General features: G+C 36.8%; 1 protein-coding gene across 5 annotated transcripts in view; it reads left to right on the top strand.

Moving 5' to 3' along the window:
* Positions 1-22,664, top strand: part of GRHL1 (grainyhead like transcription factor 1) — a 74,793-nt gene that overhangs the window by 39,928 nt on the left and 12,201 nt on the right. For 3 of the 5 annotated variants that reach the window (XM_072634239.1, XM_072634242.1, XM_072634238.1), the window contains exons 9-13: positions 7,343-7,501; positions 13,060-13,147; positions 16,396-16,535; positions 17,043-17,080; positions 20,201-20,292. In XM_072634239.1, coding sequence (XP_072490340.1) covers positions 7,343-7,501; positions 13,060-13,147; positions 16,396-16,535; positions 17,043-17,080; positions 20,201-20,292 — 517 coding nt within the window. The remainder of the gene's footprint in view (positions 1-7,342; positions 7,502-13,059; positions 13,148-16,395; positions 16,536-17,042; positions 17,081-20,200; positions 20,293-22,664) is intronic. The other 2 variants (XM_072634241.1, XM_072634240.1) reach the window with 1 other exon arrangement.

Raw genomic sequence — 22,664 nt, 5'->3', positions numbered from 1 at the left:
CTCATCTGCAAGATGAAGGAATTAAATCAAATTATCTCTAAGGTCCCTTCCAGTTCTGTAATTTATGAAAGTCAAAGTGGAGATGTAGTTGAGAAACCTATTCTATTGAACCACGTCAAGCATTATTAGGAAAGTAAACTATTCTGCTTCCTCCCCACTTTCTTCATAGTATTTTAGGGCCATAAATTTAGGGAGAAGAAAGGACCTTAGAGACCATTTAGTCTAATTACATCCTTTTATAGATGAGGAAACTAAGACCAACAGAGGTGAGGGATCTGCCCAAATTCACATTGGTAACAATGACAGACGTGGGGGATTTGAACTCGGGTCTTTCTTCACCCCATCTACTTTTCTCCCCCCTCCATTTCTTTCTAATTCTCTCTCTGGTTTTGTCCCTTCATATCCAATCCTTAGGCATGCCAGTGTCATCCAAAGATATTGTTTTGCTGCTGACATTCAAAGCTCAAGAAATTATTTGACAAGTAATTGACAATCTTCCTTAAGACTCCCTGAACCTGGACCATAAAACTTCACAGTACTTAGGAAGCTGTAATGCCAATAATACCCACTAGATGGTGCTCCCTTGCTGCAGATAAATCCTGAACCAACGCTAACTCCTTGAAATTGGCATTTTATTGTGCTCTGAAGCCATGCGTTTAAATGTAGAGGTGAAAATACAAAAATCACAAAAAGGATAAAATTGGACAATGATTTGTTTTCCAAAATACTCACCTCATGGTTTCTTTAAAGATTAAATTCTTCCAGGGCATTTAAAATATGGTTCAACTTATCGTTGTTTTGGAGGAGTCTACACAAAGTTAAATGCAACTGTACTGTACTCCTTTTAGCCTTCCATGTGTGCATGTGCACACGTGTATGCACGTAAAGATATAACAAGGGGATAAGATATCTTACATTACTTGTCATGAAATGGAAGGAATTCCACTTGGGGAGAGAATACCAATAACTTGGAATGTGACTTTTTAAGATCATTAACACAAACTTTGCACTGAACTACTATTCAAGCATTATCTAATTCATTTTGGGGGAAATCCCTAAAAAAGACCAGAACATTGCTGAAACAACCTCCAACCCAGTAGTTGCAACTTTATGTAACAATAATCCCATACCTCCTTAAAAAAACAAAACTTATGCCTATGTCTACATTTTTATAAAATAATCTGTAGAAATAATTTTCTTCGCTCAGATTCTATTCAAATAAAATTAAGAATTTATTACAATTTTATAAATATACATCTTAAAATATAATAAAATAATGTAACAAGTATGGGATTCTTTATGTTAATATTTATAACTTTAAATATCACCCTTAAATATTATTATTAATATGATAGCTGGGTTCATTTTTTTGGCACAAAATTTCTCAAAACAGGAAATATCATTGCAATTTCTGTTCTTTATTAATTATTCAAAAATGAGTTCTTTGTCTTTCTAACAGTCATAGGCATTAAACTCACACAAAGTTGTTACTAACAGTTAAAAAAATATTGTTTTGTTAAACAGCTAAAATATAATTAAATCCCCATATTCAAATGCTTGTTTCAATGTGTCACGTCTATTCAAATATATCATACTTGTCCATAACAAGTGAGTTTCTTGTTCATTTGTATTTAAAATATTAGAATCTTTAAGATGAAAATTGTTTCTGTCGACCAGTCATAGAATCACAGAATCTGAGAGATGGAAGAAACCTCAGGAATCATACAGTCCTACTAATGTATGAAAGAAATACCCTCTGTGAGCAACCTGACAAGCAGTTACTCGGTTTCTGCTTGAAGACTTCTACAAAGGAAGAAGCATTCCATCATCTATTGAGTTGGCTATCTAAAACATTCCACTTTTTGGATAGCTTGAATTTTTAGGAATGTTTTCCCAACTCAAGTCTAAATTTGTCTTTGCAACTTCTGAAACTTTGCTACTTTACATCTATCCTTGTTGAATTTCATCTTATTAAATTCAGTCCAGTTCTCTACAAGATTCTTTTGGATCCTGACTGTTTTCCATTGTGTTAGCCATAAACTCTGGGTCTGGCCATTGTTTTTGATTTTTCCTTTTGAGGCTAAACAGAACAAGCCTAATCTGCTTGTCATAGAGGGGAAAAAGCAACCTTCAATCCTTGAACACAGTACATATAGGCGTGTAATTTGTCCTGAGATGAACTGAGCTTTCTCAGTGTGGACCCCAACATACACAGGAGGGCCTGCTGAACAGGTTCTTAGATCTGCCTTTCTAAAAGGAAAGCAACTTTTGAGGGGTCAACAATCTACCTTAATCAAGCACATGTATCATTCACTTAATTCAGGAGGAAAAGTCAGCACCCTGAACTCAGGGAAAATACAAACAGAAATTATAGGTAGAAACGCCAACAAACAGGGATTCCAACTGTCTGACCATACATACATAGTTACCAGAGAGAGAGAAAAACACCAACTCCTGGGTTTTCAAAGTAGGGGGAGCTCCTTAGAGGCTACTCAGAGTCCAAGAAACACTTCCAATGAGTAAGCCCCAGAACAAAACCTCACCTCAGAGTATTTATACACTTCTCAGAGCCAGAGGGCATCACAAACCTTGAGAACCAATGCCTCATTAGAAATTAACAAAAGGTGCGGGCCTTTCTACAAAACAAATCTCCCCTAATCAAACTTCCCTTAATGGGCAGGCCCATTAATGGGTGGGGAAGATCTTTAACTCTCATAATTAATATTACACATATTACTCCAATATAACTCTATTATGTCATGTTTGTTTAAAAAAATCCATTGGTCATTTTGAAATTTTCTCCTCATTTGGCATTGTAAGAAATATGCTTGTAAAATAATAGCTTCCCTAAGAGTCTCAACATGTTGTACATATGTAATCAAATGAGCATCTTTAACCACAGACGTTGCTGCAATCTCTTTTTCATTGCAAAATAGGAAGATTTCAGTTTCTCAGATAATTGATCAAAAAGGTTTTCAGGCACATGGACAATCCTCCTTCCCACTGTGTTATCTGCCAATGCAACCATTTAAAGCTGCTTTGCCCATGTCTCACCAAACATCATTTTGCTCATATCAGTAGTTGTAGGTAGCACCAATACAGTTAACAATTCTATAGGCAACCTAAATGATGCAAGTAATCCTTTTGGTGACACAGATAAGGTCTTTGTGGGGAGAAAAATTGGTTTTGCTTATTAAAAGCATTCTCTGGAAAAAGTTTTTCTCTTGCCAACATATTCTGCACATTATCCTACCCTTAAGAAGATAATTGTAGCATTATTTTTATTTTTTAAAATTGTGGTTAAAAAACCTCAGCTTATTGTACTTACCAGAATGTATGGTATATGCCATATATGTGGTAAAATATAACAGTTTTTTTGTACTTTTCATTTCTGCACAAAGATTGTTTAATTGTGAGTTTTCTTACACACTTCACATGAAAATAGAGCAAACAGCATGATAAACCATCTCTGACATGAGCCTAAGTCAGCGGACAGTGACAGATCCCACTTATATAAAGTATTAGGGTTATTCATTGTAGCAGTTTGAATGAGGGCTTTCTTTGTGAGTTTGAGAAATTTTCAAAGAAGGATATATAATAAATTCTGCTACACATTTCAATTCCTATATTTAGCAGTAAGTGCCTTTCAGAATGAGGGCTCATGTGGTAGCTCAGTTTCTCTGCTGTTGAAGGGAAAAGGATAAGACTTTCATGTAAAAATGAACTTTAATGCCATCTGGAGACAGGAGTGGAGAGGACAGTAGCCCTTCCAATCTACAACCAGACTGGGGTAGGAGGTGATGTGGCAAAATAACAAAATAAATAATCTGCCACAGATGACTTCTCAGCTTCCCCCGTTTGTACAGGAAAAGTTTCATCTCTGACATGTTTTAGGGATATTCTCCTATTTTAGGGGATGCTAAGATGGTGATTAGTGTAGAGTAAGGTTTCATCTGTTACCTCCACTTTCAGAGCAACCTTTTGGGAGATAAGGATGTGGAATTGGAATGTTTCCTAATCTTCTAGCAGTCAGTTAACACTCATGTATGAAGTGATAATTGAAGAAATTGAGGTAAGACCTACTTGACTGGATTTGGGGCTGAAAGCAAAAAAGAATGAGAAGCAATGACAACTCCAGAAGTCTATAGTATGTTGGCCAATCAATATGGACAAGAGTCTTCCCCAAAAGATTTTCCTTTTAATTGCTTAGCCATTGCCCAGAGTGTGATTTTAAGATGTCCTCTCAAGCAAGGATCCGAAGCCTTCTGAAAGGGTCATTTATAACTTTTTTCCTTAGGCATTCTGTGCCAACTCAGCATATGAATGCTAGCTCGTGTTTTATAGGGGAGAAAAGATATTAACAAAAGGGAAAAAAGCCTTAATTATTAATAGAACAATGTATTAATATGTATATGGATAGCACTTGCAGTTACAAAATTCTAAGAAGCAAATATATCTTTATATACTTCATAAGTTCATATAAATAATAAATCAAAAAATATAAAGTGGGTCATGACAGTGTATGCAACACCCTGTTGAGTTTGTGCATAGCATATTAAACAATCTGTGTTATATTCAGTCATTTATACGGTGAGTTTTACTTATTATGGTAATTCCTTTGTTTCTACATCTCCTAAAGTGAAAACAAAAGAAATGTCAAGTACACTGGTTATTAATAGAGATTGTAACTAACTCCCACTAATATTCTAGACTTGATTCACCCCATTAGTCTTACTTTGGTTGACTTTGATCTTAACTTCTTCATTAAGAAAGGGTGATCTATTTATGTGGGAATTGTATTTTAATACTTCTGGTTATTGCTTTAAACATCCCCATCAGAGTTTGCACTGTAGATTGGAAAACTCTCCCTCAACTCATTAAGGTCTAGTTACAGATAACACGGATTCATGTTCCTTCAGCATGTCACAGGCCTGCACAACATACAGTCCACCGGCAGTTGTTGTGCAGGCCTATTTTCCATGCTCTTCAGTTTTTGCTGGCTGCCCAAAATCCTTTGTGACCCATGGGCTGCGGGCCTTATGTTGTGCAGGACTGGCTTAGCACGTGTTTTGAAAGGTTTTCTTTTACTTTTTCATGGTGCTGTTCAGTTGTCTAGAAGATTTCATATCCATGTTGTTAGAGCTACCATGAGAGGGGGGTGTTTGGTTTATGAGGAGCCATTAATTACATGGTCTCAATTGTTACCAGACTATTGTTATGTCATTTTCACTTGAGTTTCCATGCCATTGCGAGTGCAAAGTGATAAGAATCCAAATTATTTTCCTTATTTTTTTCAAAAATTCTCCATAGAAAAACTATGGAATTTGCTTATTAAGGTCTTGTTATTTTGGTGTCTTTAGAATGCCGATATGAAAATCAAAAGGTACACATGTTGTCTTTTCAGGCTTTAACTGGTCTTTGTACTTTTCTGTGCTTAGATGTTCTCAGTAACATCTTTCATGCTGGTTCTCGTGAATAAGCTGTCATTGGAAACATCCCACAGTTTATTTATACCTAACATGCAGGTTTCTGTTGCATTTTGGTTTATTGTATTTTTAATTCTTCTGAGATTGTCATGTTCGTTATTCCCAGTTCCATAGCATCAATGGGGAGAATATTAGTTAGGTGGGATTTTTTAAATCTTTAATTTTTTGCAATGACAAATATGTATACACATATGTACATGTACACATACATACCTATACATATACATGCACACATATTTATATGTAGATATATGTGATTCATGTATATCTCGATATATATGAAAGGCTTTGAGTCATGATAGATTGTTCCCTAAGAACTTGGACTATGCGTAGTTCAGCTTCTGACTGGCATTTGCTATCATAAAAGGGTATTGATAACAAAGCTATAAAGCCTTATCCTACCTTTAAAAATGATTTTCTATGCTTCAAGGATATCTTGGAATTAGGGAAGATCTAGAAAGGGATTTTTTTCAAGAGAAAGGAAGAAGGAAAGAGGATTTTTCAGTCTTGTCTGGAAAGGCAAAAGCAAAGTGGGACATGATAAAAGTCAACAAACAGCATAGGTAAGGTGAATATAGATATAATTCAGAAATTCCAAAATACTGCGACAATTCACAAATTCCAAAATACTGTGACAATTCAAGGGGGCACCCTTTAAAAAAATTTAAATGATATAAATTTGAAATAAATGAAAGCGATACTTTTTGCCATACACTAGAAACTTTGTAAAACTCATTATCCTGCTCTTCTATCCCTTACTCCCAAAGTGGTAAATACATAAAATATAAATGAATTTTTTTTTAAAAAAAGTTGAATACATTTTATGACCAACCCATAAATATGTAAGGAGTAAGAGTCTTTATAGATATATTTTGGCAACAAAATAATGGATTTGACTATTTTTATCTATTTTGAGAATTCTTTAATACCTATTTCTGCTAAAGTGACAACAAAAGAAATGGCAAGTACTCTTGTTGTCGTTCAGTTGTTTCAGTCATGTCCAACATTTTGTGACCCCATTTTCTTGGTAAACATCCTGGCATAGTTTGCCATTTCCTTCTCCCGCTCATTTTGCAGATGAGGAAACTGAGGCAAGCAGGGTTAAGTGACTTGCCCAGCTAGTACGTGTCTGAGGCTAGATTTGAACTCAGAAGATGAGTCTTCCTGACAGCAGACCTGTAACTCTATCCACTGCATCACCTAGTTGCCCTTATTGGGAAGTGCACTCATTGATAATACTGGTTATACCTAACTCCCACTGATACGTAAGACCTCATTTCTCATTCACTATAGGAGCCACATGAAAACATCATTTCTATAGGGCTTTTGGCTAGTTGGGAAGAAGGTGGAAAGTGCTGTGGCTGCCATTTTCTTTTTTAAAAAAGAGAACATTAGGCATGGAGAAGCTAGTGATGGATGCCAAAGAGATGACTATTTAAATTGCTACTAGAACTCAGATGTGCCTTCATTTGGGTACCCTTTTAAAGACTGTTCTATTGGATACTCACCAGGTGATGAAAGAAGCTTAACCCAACTGACCTAATCAACAATATCTAGCCTGAAGGACAGAAGTAGTGGTATGCAGAACCACTTGGAATTTTTCCTTTTCTCTTCTGTCATTTCTTTGACCAATGAATATATTAATGCTAATTTTTAAAAATTCTCGCCCCCATATTTTTAAAGATGCTTTGTAGAAAGCTAATGAGGCACAGTTCTTTAATTTAAAATTAACTTTCCTAGGTATGTCAGTGAAATTAATTCTATTGTGGCTTGACCTATCAGTAAGCTTTTCTAATTGTGACTGTGTAATTTTATATTTGACTTGTTCTTTATGGAACTTTTCCTTCTTTTTGTAGGTTTTCATCTCTGTGAACTGCTTAAGCACAGATTTCTCCTCTCAAAAGGGTGTGAAGGGGCTGCCCCTTAACATTCAGATTGACACGTACAGCTACAATAATCGAAGCAACAAACCTGTTCACAGGGCCTATTGTCAGATTAAAGTCTTCTGTGATAAGGTAAGATCAGGTGTGGAGTGCTTCAGAGTACCTTTTGAGCTTTCTTTGGAAACCAAGCTACCAGTCCAAAGTCCTTTTCACTTGCATGTTGGATTTCACAATATTAAAAAGAAATCTGAGAACCGAGTTAATAATATTTAAATGAATGCACTGAGGAATCTTCGATAAGTGCTGTTTTTTACTTCAATAAATCAATATTTTTTTCTGCTTCAAAATCCTTCCCTTCCCTTCCCCACTTTTTTATCATTAAAATAAAATGGGGAAATTACAGTAATTTAGAAATGTTTACATGTCTGCTGTGTGCAAATAATTATACTGGGTGTTGTAAGGATATATAAAGAAGCATAATTCATGGAGCAAGAGATTTTAACTGGGTCTTGAAGGATAAATGGAATGTACATAGTTTCAAAATGAAAGTAGTGATTTGTCCTAGCCCGTGATAAAGAGAGGAGCATAATTTCCTATCTAAAAAGGTGGAAAATATATACTGCCTAGCATAGAGCATGTTATAGGTTCTCAACGTATTTGCTGTTTGGTTTTTTGTTAGCATCACTTTGCTTCAAAGACTACAAGATATTGATCAAGAATAATTCAAGAGGTACAATCAAATGGCTAAATGTTCTCAAATTTACTTTTGCCAAGTTTTAAAATTACAAGACATTTTGGCAGTTCCTTTTTGATAAAATCTCCTTATGTAAGATTTTCAGAGGATAAAAGACTGATCAGTCAATCAACAAGCATTTATGAAGAGTTTTCTAAATGCTAGGCATTGTGCTAAGTACTAAGGATATACAAAGACATAAGTGAAAAAGTCCCAGCTCATAAAGATCTTACATTCTAATGGATACCTAAATTCTGTCAGAAATCCAATCTATTAAGAGCCACATAGAAAGATGCTCAAAATTGTTACTAGGGGAATGTGGCAACTTCCTTCTTACTCCTTAGAGAGTATTTTGTTTTGTAACTCATATAACATGATTATATAATTTTATTTTGCAATGGACCTATAAATTCATTAGGATAGAGAACTCGTAGTAATAAAATTCCCTCTGCTAATGCAGACCAGTACCTTCTCTGCAGCTTACAGTCTTAGAACTACCTCAGATACCAAGAAGCCAAGAACTGTGCCAGAACCACTTCTCCCTAAGTGTCAAAGGCAGGACTTGACTACTTGTTCTACTTGTCTATGAGGGCAGCTTTCTCTCCCAAATGCCATGCTGTTTCTTACCAGTATATGATGTGGCATATCAATCATATGAGTACATTCTGTAAACATATGTGTTATAGTGATATGCTTGATTCTGTCTATTTGTGTGTTTGGTTGTTCGGTCATACCCAACTCTTCATCACCCCATGGACCCTACTATTCATGGGATTTTCTTGGCAAAAATACAGGAGTATTTTGCCATTTCCTTCTCTAGTGGATTAAGACAAATAGAAGTTAAGTGACTTGCCCAGGGTCACATAGCTAGTAAGTGTCTGAGGCTGGATATGAACTCAGAGCTTCCTGACTCCAGATCCACCACTCTATCCACTGAGCTACCCAGCTATCCCATGTATTTATTTATTTAGTGAAGGATAAACTTGTGTTTCATTCCTCTCCCTTGGCCAATCCAATTTCCTTACCTTTGCCAAAAGTACAAGTCCCCTTTCCTAAAGTACAAGTCTGACTCTAATCAGTAAACTCCAGGGGCCTTACCTCCTCTGTTTGGCATTTACAGCTCCTTGAATCCTATCCTTTCCCACCTGTCCAGTCTCCTTATACACTGCCCTACTGCACTATACACTGTAATTCTTTGCTACTCCCCACATGCCACGTTCGCTTCCCACCTTCCCTCTCCTTTCTCTGGGCCTTTGCATGGGATGTCCTCTGTTTCTCATGGGCCCTCCCTCTTTCCCCAGCTCAAGACTCCCCTCCTCTGCTATTTTCTGAAGATCTCTCAGCTGCTTATGACCCACTCTCAAAAGTTCCTCTGACTCATTTTGTCCCTCCCCTGTAAAGTCTTATATGCGTATATGTTGTCTTCTCTATTGGACCAAAAGATTCTTGACAGAAAGGATAGTCACCCTTCCGTCTTTATACCTCCAGGATCCAGCACAGTGTTCTGTACATGGTAGGTAGATGCTAAATACTGTTCCAATGAGAGATTGAAACGAACAGACCAAGAAATTTAAGTTTCGTTATTTGTCTAAGAGGATGCCTAAATGAGTGATACTCGCAAGATTAAAGAAGTATTTTTGTTCATTGTGTATGTCATTCTGGGGATATAAGGGTAACAGTTCTGGAATGCACAAAAAGGTATCCTAACCATTCATGGTAGAATGCATTTGGAACCACTGACATGATTTTATTGCAGACTTCCTGCTTTCCAACTTATTTGTTTATTTTAATCACATGTAATGAGAACTTGATAATATCCCAAATCATGAAAAGCAAAGGAGATGTTTAGCTGAGACTGAATTATTGTAGTTATTGAAGAACATTGCAGACAATATTATGTGTAGGAAAATGTGGGCTTTGCTTCTAGTGATGCCTTATGGACAACACCCCTGGAGTTTCCTGTTACAAATACCAGTTTAAAAGATTTAAATTAAAGCTTGATGTCCTCCAAAAGAATACAAATTACTTTTCAAAAAAACATATTTTTCTTCTTTCCCACATCTGTCATGGAAACCTAGTCCCATTTCTATCAGGAGAACTATACTGGACAGGTAGGGGAGAGGGGAGGATAGAAAAAGGAGGGAAAGGATGAGATTTATAGTCCCCCATCATCCTATTTTATGTTATAGAAGGAAAGTAATGTGATGCCTGAAATTGCAGGTTACTCAGGAAACATAAAAGATGAAATCGTGTTCTCAGAATCTTTCATGCCCAGTTTTATAATCTTAGGTCACTGAGGTGAAATTCTTAAAGAAAAAGAAAATATTATATTTTCCATGTTATTGAACCCCTTTCCATAATGTTACTACATACAGATTTTGAAAATATTCTCTATGGTAAGTATCTTTCTGGTTTCTTTTGGCTCTGATTCGATAACTCTTCATTATCTTTTCTGGACACTCAGTAAACACTAATTGATAAAGTTACTTCCTTTTATTTTAGGTTAATTCTATTATACTTCCTTCTTTTATGAAACAATCTGAATGCCTCCTGGATTGTGTCTCTTTTTGAGAATTAATTTACCTCTTGTTGCATGCTTATTATCCTACTTCTCCATATCCATGCTGACTCAGTACACATTTTGTGCCTCCTGCCTCTGTATTTAATGACAAAGAAGAAATAATCTCTTTCAACCTATAGAGGTATTTTGTTTTTCTCCTAGGATAAAAATATCTATACATCTTTTTAATATAGACAACTTTGTTAATGATTAGCAAGTCAAAATGGGGGTTTTATCTTAGTAGAGAAACTTCTTCCTTGAAAATATTCCTTTTAGCTAAATAATACTTTTCTTGGATGGAACATCATTATTATAAGTCTATTCTTATGCCAGAAGAAATGAGTGTTTCAGAGAACATTGAAGAAAATTTGGAACCCCACCCAACAAATAAGAGATTTGGCAGATGCCCTCCCTCATGAATTTGTATGTTTTCTTGGGCCATTTACTACAGAGAGCTTTTCCTTGGGGTCAGAATTGAATTGAACTAATGTAAAATTCAGTTGCAGTCATACAAGAAGATCTTCAAATTAATTTCTTGAGCCATGCCATTTTAGATAAGGAATTGATGTATTACCTGAAGATACACTTGTTTTTCTTAACTTTCAATGTTATAATAGGTTGGATTTTTGAAGCTTCTTCTACCCACTACTTTGGCCATTCGTAAATTTGATTCCTACCAAAATAATTATATCCTTTTTGCTTTTGAAGTCCTCGCAGCACTACATCTCCATTCTAATTAGGTAACCTAAAACTGATTTCAGACATTGTTCGTCTCTCTGGACAGTATGATAATTTAATGTGGCTATGAAAATTTCCTAGAGGGAGCTGGTTTTTTTTTTTGTTGTTGTTTGGTTTTTTTGTTTTTAGGAGGGTATGATTAATCAAGTCCTGGCTTAGTTTCTTACTATTTGTGTGACCTTGGGCAAATCACTTGAGTTCTTTAGTTTTTAGTTTCCTAAACTGTGAAATGAAGGGTTTGAACAAGATAATATCTGAGGATCTTTCTAGCTCTAAGTCTATAGTCCTATCATAAAATCTCTGTGCCGGAAGCGATTCAAAGATCTTCTAGTGCAACTCATATCTAAGCAGGAGTTCTGTCTTAAAGCATCCCTGATAAGAACTGCAGTGGTAGGGAACTATTGCCTCTTGAGGAAACCCATTCTACTAGGTATGTTGTTGGCCACTCACCCATACCTCACTTATGGGGGAGGGAGACTGGTTTCACTTGACCAGTCAAAGTTTAAAAAATGACCATTCAGTTCATTAATAGTGAGTTACAGTCATACCCTAAAAGACCTTTTATTTTGAGAAAGCTTTTCTGGTGATTTCTTTCTGTTTTATCATATTTATAGAAAGCCCATATCTTTTTTCCATCTCACAAGATGTTTGTCCCAGAACTTCAAATATCAAATACAGATTAACCTACATTTGAATTTTCGCTACCCTTATCCACTCTAAAACATTTAACAAATTTACTAATGTGGCATCTAGTGGCCAAGTAGGAAACCACAGGCTATTTTTTTTTTAATTAAGAGCAATTGTCCAGGTCCGTTTGATAGTTTTTAAATGAAGCTCATTACTTCAGGAATATTTATTTAGACAAAAATAAGATATCAGTTTAAAATTCACAGGATGCTTTTTGAAAAAGGAAATTTGGTTGCCTTTAAATTGCTTTTGTTTTCTGATCTTTTCAGTGTATTGATCAATTTAATTTTTTTGTCTCTTCTTATTTTTTTAAAAATAGTGTTTGTTATATGGGATTTCTGATAATGTAAAAAACCAAAAATAGAAGTTATAAATAAAGTCGTTTAAAAATAAATTTCAAGGGGACAAGCACAATTTTTCTTAAGTATCATGAAGATCATATTAATTTTAGACCAAATTTGTTATAAAGAAAAACTTTTAGAGGGGAAGAGGATTATATATGTGTGTGTGTGTATACATTCATACATACATACTTACATACATACATACATACATACATACTATCTATCTATCATCTATCTATCTATCTATCTATCTATCTATCTATCTATCTATCTATCTATCATCTCTAATATATCCAGTGTGTGTAATATAGTTGCCCACTAAACTAGTAGGTCTGTTACTAATTTACTGTGTTACCTTGGACAAGTTACTCTTTCTGCTACTTCTTTTTACTCCTCTGAAAAACGAAAATGTTGTACTAGATAGTCTCCTAAGGTCTTTTCCATATTTAAAAATCATATTCTATACATTGATTATCATTCTGTAGAACTTACAACTTAACTCTACTATTCTAAATGATGACACATATCTCCAAAGAGGGAATTGCATTTCCCTTGGTTAAAAATAAAGTCAGACTTTTTTTTTTGAGAGGACTATACGGACAATAATACTGTTTGTCTTCTCTGATAGGGAGCTGAACGGAAGATCAGGGATGAAGAGCGAAAACAAAGCAAAAGAAAAGGCAAGTGTACTGACCCCAGCTCCCAGTTGAATGCCTGTAAGTAGAAACGTTTCCACCAAGAGTTTAAGTCTTCATTTGCCATGCAGAACTGTGGCTACAGTTATCAGCCCCTAAAAAACAAAGGACGACACTATTGTGGGTGGTTTTACTGGTCGAGAAACAAAAGTGATGTTGTCAAATGCTTCTTGAAACTGAGGCACACACATCAGCAATTTTACTGGGAACTACAGAAAAGATACATGCATGCATACGTACATGTATGTATGTGTGTATATGATCTTTTCTATTATCTGGACATACTTTTATTATTTTTCAAACTAACAACTTTTGAAAATTTCTTAACTCTTAATGAAATTTTAATGTGCTGACACCTGTAGGTTCCACAGTTGTTTTGCTTGGGCGCTTCATGCATAATAAAAATGATCATAACAATACTATTAGCTTATATCTATGTAGCATTTTAATGTTCCACAAAACACTTTTCTCACAACAATGCTTTCACTACGTATGATGCGTGTGTTCTTATCCCGTTTCCAAAATGAAACAACTGAAACCCAAAGAGCTTAGGTGACCTGCCCAGAGTCACCAACGTAGTGTCAAGGCTCAAGCTTAGGTATCCTGACTCCAAGTCCATGTTCTTTCCATTAGTCAATCAGTAAATAAGCATTATTAAGTGTCTATATACTAGGCACTATTTTAAGTTGAGTATTGGTGACACAAAGTTAAAGGGAAGGGACAGTCCCTGCCTTGAAGAGCTTACAATCTGATGGGCGAGACAACATGACACCAGGTACGGATGAACAAGTTATATAGAGGATAAATAAGAAATAATCAACACAGGGAAGGCACTGGAAATAAGAAGGGTTGGGATAGGCTTCCTATAGAAGATGGGATTTGACTGGGACTAGAAGGAGGTCAGTAGGTAGAGATGAGGAGGGAGAGCATTCTAGGCATGGGGGATAACCAGAGCAAATGTTTGGAGCCAAGAGATGAAGTATCTTGTTTGGAGAGAGAATATCAGTGAGGTCAGTCTCACTGGATCAAATAGTTCATGGTGGGGAGGAGCTGGTATTAACTATCAGAAGATTAGAAAGGTAATAGGTTAGGTAATAGGTTATAAAGGGCCTTGAATGCCAAAAAAGATTTTATATCTTTTCCTGGAGGTGGTAGGGAGCCACCTGAGAGGGGTGTGTGTGTGTGTGTGTGTGTGTGTGTGTGTGTGTGTGTGTGTGTGTGTGTGTGTGTGTGTGTGTGTATGAAATGATTGGACTTGCACTTCACAAAAATCACTTTGCCAGCTGAATGGGAGGTGGACTTGAGTGGGGAGAGACTTGTGGCAAGCAGAGCAGATTACAGTAGTCCAAGGTTGAAGAGATGAGACTCTACACTAAGATGGTGGTGGTATCAAGAGGAGAGAAGCAGACATATTTGAGAAATGTTGCGGTGGTGAAATCAACAGGCCTTGGTAAGAGATTGGATATGGGGGTTGAGAAAGAATGAGGAGTTGAGGATGAAGGTGGTGCCTTCAGTAGTAAAAGGGAAATTTGGAAGAGAGAGGTGTTGGGGAAAAGATAATGAGTTCAGTTTTGGACATGTTGAACTTAAGGTGTCTATAGGACATCCAGCTTAAGATAATTTGGAGATGTGGGACTGGAGGTCAGCAGAGAAGTTGGGGGAATGAATAGATTTGAGAATTATCAGTATAGAGATGATAATTGAATCCATGGGAGCTGATTCACCAAGTGAAATAATACAGTAGGAAAAGAGAAGAAGGCCTAGGACGGTACTCTGCAGGACAGCCAATGTTAGCAGGTATGAACTAAATGAAGATCCAACAAAGAGAAGATGAAGGATAGGTAGGAGAACCGGGAGAGAGTGGTGTTCTGAAAACTTAGAGATAAAAGAATATCAAGGAAAAGAGTTTGATCCATATATCAAAGGCTTACAGAGAGGTCAAGAAGGATGAAGATCAAGAAAACCCTGTTGGATTTGGCAGTTAAGAGATCTTTGGTACTTTGGAGAGAACAGTTTTGGCTAAATGATGGGGTCAGAAGCCAAACTGTAGAAGTTAAGTAGAGAGTGAGAATAAAAGTAGAAGGCCTTCTGAGGTTGTTTAGCTACAAAAGGCAGAAGAGATATGGGCACTCAATAGCAGGGATGGAAGTAGCAAGGTGAGGGTTTTATGAGAATGGAGGAGACATGGTATGTTAATGGGCAGTAGGGAAGGAGCCAGTAGACAGGAAGAAATTGAAAAGAGAGAGGATGGCAGAGGGGCCAGTCTGTTGGAGTAAATGGGGTGGAATGGATCCCTTGTGCCAGAAGTAGAGCCTTCTTTTTTGTGTGAGACGAGTGAAGGAGATAGTGACAGAAGACATCTGAGTGACATAAGATAAGGAAGAGCAGAGAAGAGGGAGCTCTAGGTGAAGGTCCTCAATGTTTTTTCGGTAAAATATGAAGCAAGGTTCTCAGCTGAGAATATGTTGGGGCGGGGGCACCAGTGAGAGGTTTGAAGAGGGGTGCAAAGGTTTGGAAGAGTCCAGGTAGAGAATGGGATAGTACACTATGCTTTCTCTTCTATTTGTTTTATACAACTCGTTCTCATTTTCACACAACTTTTTATCTACCAATGGGAAGCAGGAAGAACCATTTCTACTTCCCCATTGCTGTTTCCCATGCCAGCATGTGGACTTTTAAGCATTTTTATTTTGAATAACTGAATCAACAAATACATTAGTCAAGATTTTCTTATTATGATCCTTCAGTGGAGGTTACTGATACTACTTTGGAGGACAGCTGTGTATGCAGCTAGAATTATAGGGATGGTTAATTTTTATTCAACGTTTTTGAAGCAGGAAGAGAAACTTGTTTGCCTTCTTTTGCTTTTGGTGCATTTTGAAGGCGAAGAGATATACACTAATAGTAGGACAGCCGAGGTTAAAGACTTTTTCTTATTTTCAGATATTTGTAACAATTTTTAACTGATACCTTTCAGACTAGAACTAAGTATGCTTGGTCTGTGTTCTCTTTTGTTGTTTCTACTGTTACTTTTTCTCTTAACTTTGATAAAAGCTACACTTTTGGTGTAGATTTTGGATACAGACATTCCCTTATATACAAACCAATTTGTCTTAGTCCTCAAAATTGAAACTTATGCTGCAAGTTAAATATGAAAAGCCCTATCACCTATACCTCATTTTTATTATAAGTGACCCAGAATAGTGCACTGTACATCCTGGTGCCAATTTTTATATTAAAATTTGTTTCCTCCCCCTATTGTCTTTCAGGTCTTGATGTCAAAGTGCCTCTGCTTCCGTCCCACAAAAGAATGGATATCACAGTTTTCAAGCCCTTCATTGATCTTGACACTCAGCCTGTTCTCTTTATCCCTGATGTGCACTTTGCCAACCTTCAACGTGGGGCTCATGTAGGTGACAAACCTTCTAGGGGGTCTTAGGATGTTGTTTGATTCTGTTATTTGTGCTTTCAGCGTTATTATAGGTAGGCACGTTTCTAGTCCAGTACATCGATATTAAGTAGAAGCTCTAACTGAAACGAATTTGACTACCTTTTAAGAGTTAGCCCTTCAGAATATTAAGTGGAAACAATATCAAAGATAGGAATATATTTTAGACATCCAGAATGTATTTCAATTAATTTTGTTTCTTTAGGGTGTAAATTTGGATCCTTGTTTTGTATCTCGCTTATTTTAAAAGATCATATATCATCACAATGGGTTTCTAATTAAATGGATGGAAAATAATGCAAATGGAGAAGAGCTCCACAAGCACATGGTTTTGAGAGAGTTGAATGAATGAAATTTGTTTCCATTTGGTCAGAAATCCAAAGCTATTTGCATTTTGGCTTAATAAAATATCATTTAAATGTATATTTTTGAGTGTATTTTAAGACAAGTTATTTGTATTTTCTAAAGGTTCTTCCTATTGCTTCAGAGGAGTTGGAAGGTGAAGGGTAAGCTTTGTTTTTCAGTACCATTAAGATTATATACTTTAGAGCTAGAAAGTATCATAGAAATTATTTAGTCCAGTCTCCTCATTTTATAGATGAGGAAATTGAGTCCCTGAAAGGGAAAGTGATTTGCTCAAATCTTTTGACTCCAAATTCAATGCTCTTGCTACTTCCTGTGCCAGCTTCATCCTACCTTTTTTACTTCAGAGCACCTTTAGAACTCAAAGCAATATAGATATCCAAGGTGATAGCCTTTCTCTTTAAATAGGGCAGAAGTTTCTTATTACTAACCACCTAATCATCAGCATATAAGCTTCAGGGGTCAGGCTGTATTTGGCTTTTCCCAGGTGTGATAGAAAGTAATTCTTTTTAACCAGAATTTTATGCCACATTATCTCAAGTACTCTCCGTTCCTGAAATGGCTAATCTATAAGAAAAACTGAGAAACCAGAAACTTCTGACATCACCACTCATTGCTAGATGATCAGTAATTTCTGGTTCTTTGGAGCCAGTGGTCTCAAAGAGTTGGGAATTGTTCCCTTTCTCCTGGTTTTTCCCTTCCTCTCCCCATACCAACTTCTACCTCTGAACTTGGACTTAACTTTTTCCAGTGTATCTGCCCCCTGCCACCCAACCCAATGAGCCCAATTATAGTGCCCTTGACCCATATTGTTTACAAAAATAAACACACAATGCGCACAATTACAAGACTTAAACAGTTCTGGGGGAAAATGAAAGCACTTAGCACAGATTATTATACAAATGCACAAAAAGTTTTATCAGTCTTTAAAAGTATTGTGAAGAGTGTGGTGTCTTTATTACTGCTTTTAATAACAGGGCTTCTGGAATAATGGCAATTACACAGATGAGGGAAGAAAGACCCTGGAATCAAGAAGAGCTAGGGCAGGCTTCTTAGAGAAGGTAGGAGTTTAGTGGGGACTTAAAGGAAGCCAGGGAGGTCAGGAAAGGAGTTGAGGAGGAAGAGCATTCTGGGCATGAAGGATAGCCCTGCTCTCTCTTCTACATCTAGTCCCATAGTCTCAGCTCCCTGATTAATATTTTCATCCATTCATCAAATAATTTATAATACTATGGGCAAATCACATTCTGTCACTGGGCCTTAGTCTCTTCATCTGTAAAATGAGGGAGTTGTGTCAGATAATAGCTAGTCTACCATCTTACTCAAAATTGGTAATCCCATTTGTATCATGCTTATCAAATACCAACCTCTCTTCTCAGTACTGTGGGGAATACAAAATACATAAAATGTGATCCTTTCCCATAAAGAATTTAGCCTTGGATGTACTGTTGTCACTTCAAACGTTGCTTAAAATGAAACTTTATCTTCTATCCCAAACCATCACCTAATTGCCTTATTTATCTGCATGACATCATAGACTCATAGAATGTTAGAACTGAAGGAGGCAGAGATAATTTAGAGTGATCCCCTCACTTTACTGGAGAGAAAACTGAGGTCCAGAGTAGTTACATGACCAGTGCATTTTAGATTTAAATGCTGGAAGGAACCTTAGACGTTATCTAGTCCAACAACTCCATTTTATCTATGATAAAACTTGAGTCTGAGGGAGATGAAGCAACTTGTCTATGGTCTCCCAGGTAAAAAAAAATTACAGAACTATGATTTGAATCCATTTTTTTTTGTGTGTGTGATTCTAGATCCATTGCCCTTTCTTTTCTTCTTAAAAAGTTTTATTGATGGCTTTCACTTTTTACAGAGCCATTGTCTCCTGATTGCCACCCTTAACCCCTGCACCGAACTCTCCCTTTTAAGAAAGAAAAATGCCTAAGCACAACTGACTGGCCAAACACATGCCCCAATGGCATGTGCATTTTGCTTTTGTAGTCGTATGCCTCCTTGTGGTGAGAAGGGAAGTGTGTTTCATCTAGACCCATACTCTTTTGCCCAAAGTCACATGGCTGTTAAGTGGTAGAGCTATTGTCTGTTTCCCACACTCAAAACTTTAGTCATCTTTGACTCTCTCCTTCTCATTACCTATACCTAGTTATTCATCGTATTTTAGCAATTCTGCCTTCACGATGTCCCTCCCCTCCCTTTTCCTTTTGCTGCCATCTTAATTTAGGCCTTACCACCTCATCTAATAGCATCCCAATTGGTCTCCTTGCCTGGGATACTCTTTTGAAAACCTTCAATGACTCTCCATTAGGAGGATAAAGGTCAGATTTCTTAATCTGCTACTCGAAGCTCCTATAGTCTGGCTTCTACCTACATTTCTAGCCTCAAACTCATAGAATCATAGATTTACAGATAGAAAACACTTTAGAGGAGGTCATCCATACAACTCTCTCATTTTATAGTTGAAGAAATTGAGCCACAGAGAAGTTAAGGGAATTGTCCAAGGTCACACAGGAGGTAGTACATGGTAGAGCTAGTCTCTGAATCCGGGTCCCCTGAATCCAAATCCAGTGCTCTTATTCTACTGTACTATACAACCTCAAGGATCTGTTGTTAGTCCTCTGCTGAGCCACTCCTTTCTGCCAAAGCACCTGGCACATTAGCCCTTCTTGGTGCCCTTTCCCTTTCCTAGGATGTCTTTCCTCATAGGCAAATGTCCATCCTTCAAGGTCCAACTGAAATCCTACCTTCTCTAAGAAATCTCCACTGACCACTCCACATAGAAGTGGTCTTCCCTTTTTAAGGGAGTCAGTGTTTTGTGGTAATAAAGAGCACTGGGCTTATTGTCAGGATATTTGGGATCTAGCCCCAACACCTCCACTAAACAGTTGGGTGAGTTTGAGTTCTCTAGCCTCAGTTTTCTCATCTGTAAATTGAAAGGTTAGACTTGATTCATCTGAGTTAGAGCTGTAAGAGGCTTCACAATCTCTTCTGGATCTAAATTTCTGTAACTCTGTTAGTATTTATATAACTCATTTGACACTAATCCTTTATTCTCTGATATTAGTTACCTTTTTATGTATGTAAAGCTTGTTTTCCTAACTCAATGTTAAGTCCCTTGAATATAGGAACCACATTTCATGCTACCTTTTACGTGCTTTGCACATGCAAAGCATTTGGTAAATTATTGTAATTTATATTTGTTTTATTTCTAAGGGCACTAACAATATGGGTTGGGTTCATTTCAGGTCTAACATGAAAAGGGGACCATATGGAACGGAAGATGACTTTACTGCTACACCTCCTGCTAAACTGACCAGGATAGAGGAACCCAAGAGAGGTTTGTTTTCCCTAGATATAAGTGGAGGATATTTTGTGTCAGAAGAGAGATTTAGCCACCTGATTGACATGTTAATATTAACTAGAATACCTTTGTCATTCTCTGATGAGGATGATAACTTGAATTTATATGGTGTGTTAAGCTTTGCAAAGTGTTTTTTATAGATGACATGTGATTTGAAGATCTGTTAATGTTTTAATTATAATAATAACAAAGAAAGGAACTCGCCACAGGCATATCAGGAACACTTACCCCACTTCCTTGAACCTGGAGCTCCTCTGTAGATTCTTCTGAACAAGTCAAACTGAAATTTGGCTCTTTAACCAAAATATCTTGTAATTCAGCAATGATTTATTGCTTAGAAGAAGAGAGGTTTCCCTGGAGGCAGACGTTAAGTCACAACCTTGCTTTTTCCCCTAAGTTCCATTGGTATTTAAATATGAAAATTTTATAGTAAGGCATAGACTTAATAGGCCAGATACCCATACAAAATAGGATCGGGCACTGTGAGAGCTCCAAGAATGGTAAATCATCACCTATGCTGACATAGGGATGAGAATGGGCATCATTATTATTGAATATTAGATAAGTTAAAGCTCTGCAGAGGAGAATGTTATGTAATCAATTATTTAATACCATTACATTCAGCTGAAATGTTGATATTGAGATTAGCCAGTGAACCAGAATGATTAAATTCATGCTTTAGATTCCCCTGACTGAAAATGCAATGGAATCAAGGCTATTCCACAGCTGTAATTCCAGCATGGGACAGTCACAGGGGCTGGGATGCTTATTTCAATCATTTTTAGGTTAATTAAGGGAAAAGGGAATGTTAAGATTACAAGTTTGCCTGCATTTTATTAGCTCCTTCTTTGCCCCTCTCTCCCCATCCCTCAGAGGTTTTATGTGAGATTGTGGGAAAGGATATCCATGAGTGTGAGCAGACTTTATATTCTTAATCCTTAAATAGTGAGTCTTTCCTCTTTTTAAGTACTTTCTGTCAAAAATATAAAAAACTTACTATATGCTTCTAGGGCAAAACACTAAACCAGAAGAGAGAGAAGAGTAATTTATGGGCTAAGACTAAAACAGAACATATTCACTACCATCGCCAACACACATTAGAGAAGAAACTGAAAGACTTGGGAATGTTGTAGATGTAAGATATGAAAATGGAGACCTATGGAAACTCATAGATCTAAAAGGAACTTTAAGAGAATCAACTAGTTCAGTCATCTCAAATTCAAACCACATGTTTGATTTATTCACTCAGCAAAATTAATTAGTTGCTTTCTTTATGTGACACAAGAGATAAAAACCAAAAGAAAAAGAAAAAAAGAAAAACAGTGCCCTGCTCTTAAGAGACTTTTGGTCTATTGGAGGAAATGAGACATATACATAGATAAGTATAAGAGTAGGTAGAGATTGCTAGTGCAGAGGGTAGAGTGCTGCTCAGGAAATCAGGATGATTCATATTCCTGAGTTCAACTCTGGCCTCAGACACTGGCTAACTGTGTGACCTTGGGCAAGTCACTTAACTCTGTTTGCCTCAGTTCCTTATCTGTAAAATGAGCTAGAGAAGAAAATGGCAAACCACTCCCATATCTTTACAAAGAAAACACCAAATGAGGTCACAAAGAGTCAGACATGACTAAAAATGAGTAAATAATAACAAAGAGATGGAATGGGAGTAAATGTGAGACATCGAGACAAAGTGATCTAGGAATATTTAAGGAAAGGCTGCATGGAGGATTTGACACTTGAGTCTTGAGGGGAAAGAAGGATTTCAACTTTATATCATTAATCAGTTTGTACTTCTTTCTAAATATTTGTTCTTCCCACCTCTACTCTGTAACAAATGATAAAAGACTTATTGATCTAAATTCATATTCAGTTCAGCCCATAGAGAAAAGGGCTAGAAGCAGCCCATACAATTCTTTGGTTTAGAGGCTATAAGCAGCCACCTATGGATTGAGGTTTTTTATCTAGTTTGTTACCAGGCTTTTATTCTTCCCCTTTCCAGAAAGACTCACACTGATACACTCCCGGTGAGATTTAAATCTACTAAATTCCATCCCTGTGCCTTTGAAAAGCTGTCCCTCAGACCTAGAATTCCCTCTTCCCTGCTCTCTGCATCTTAGAATCCCTTTTAAGTGCGCCCTTCAGTATGAATCCTGAATCTCCCCTCCCTGCAGCTGCTAGTGTCTCTCTCCAAAAAATTACCTTTTATTTCTTTTGCATATACATCTGTGTACATATTTTCTCTCCCCAGAGAGTATATGTTCCTTAATGATAGGACCAATTTATTTTTGTCTTTGTAACCTCAGTGCCTAGCACAGCACCTGGTATACATAGTAAATGTTTGTTGAGCG

This window comes from Notamacropus eugenii, chromosome 1 (genome assembly GCF_028372415.1).
Source record: "Notamacropus eugenii isolate mMacEug1 chromosome 1, mMacEug1.pri_v2, whole genome shotgun sequence".
NCBI classification, from domain to species: Eukaryota; Metazoa; Chordata; class Mammalia; order Diprotodontia; family Macropodidae; genus Notamacropus; species Notamacropus eugenii.
This window is presented reverse-complemented; position numbering and strand designations above follow the sequence as displayed.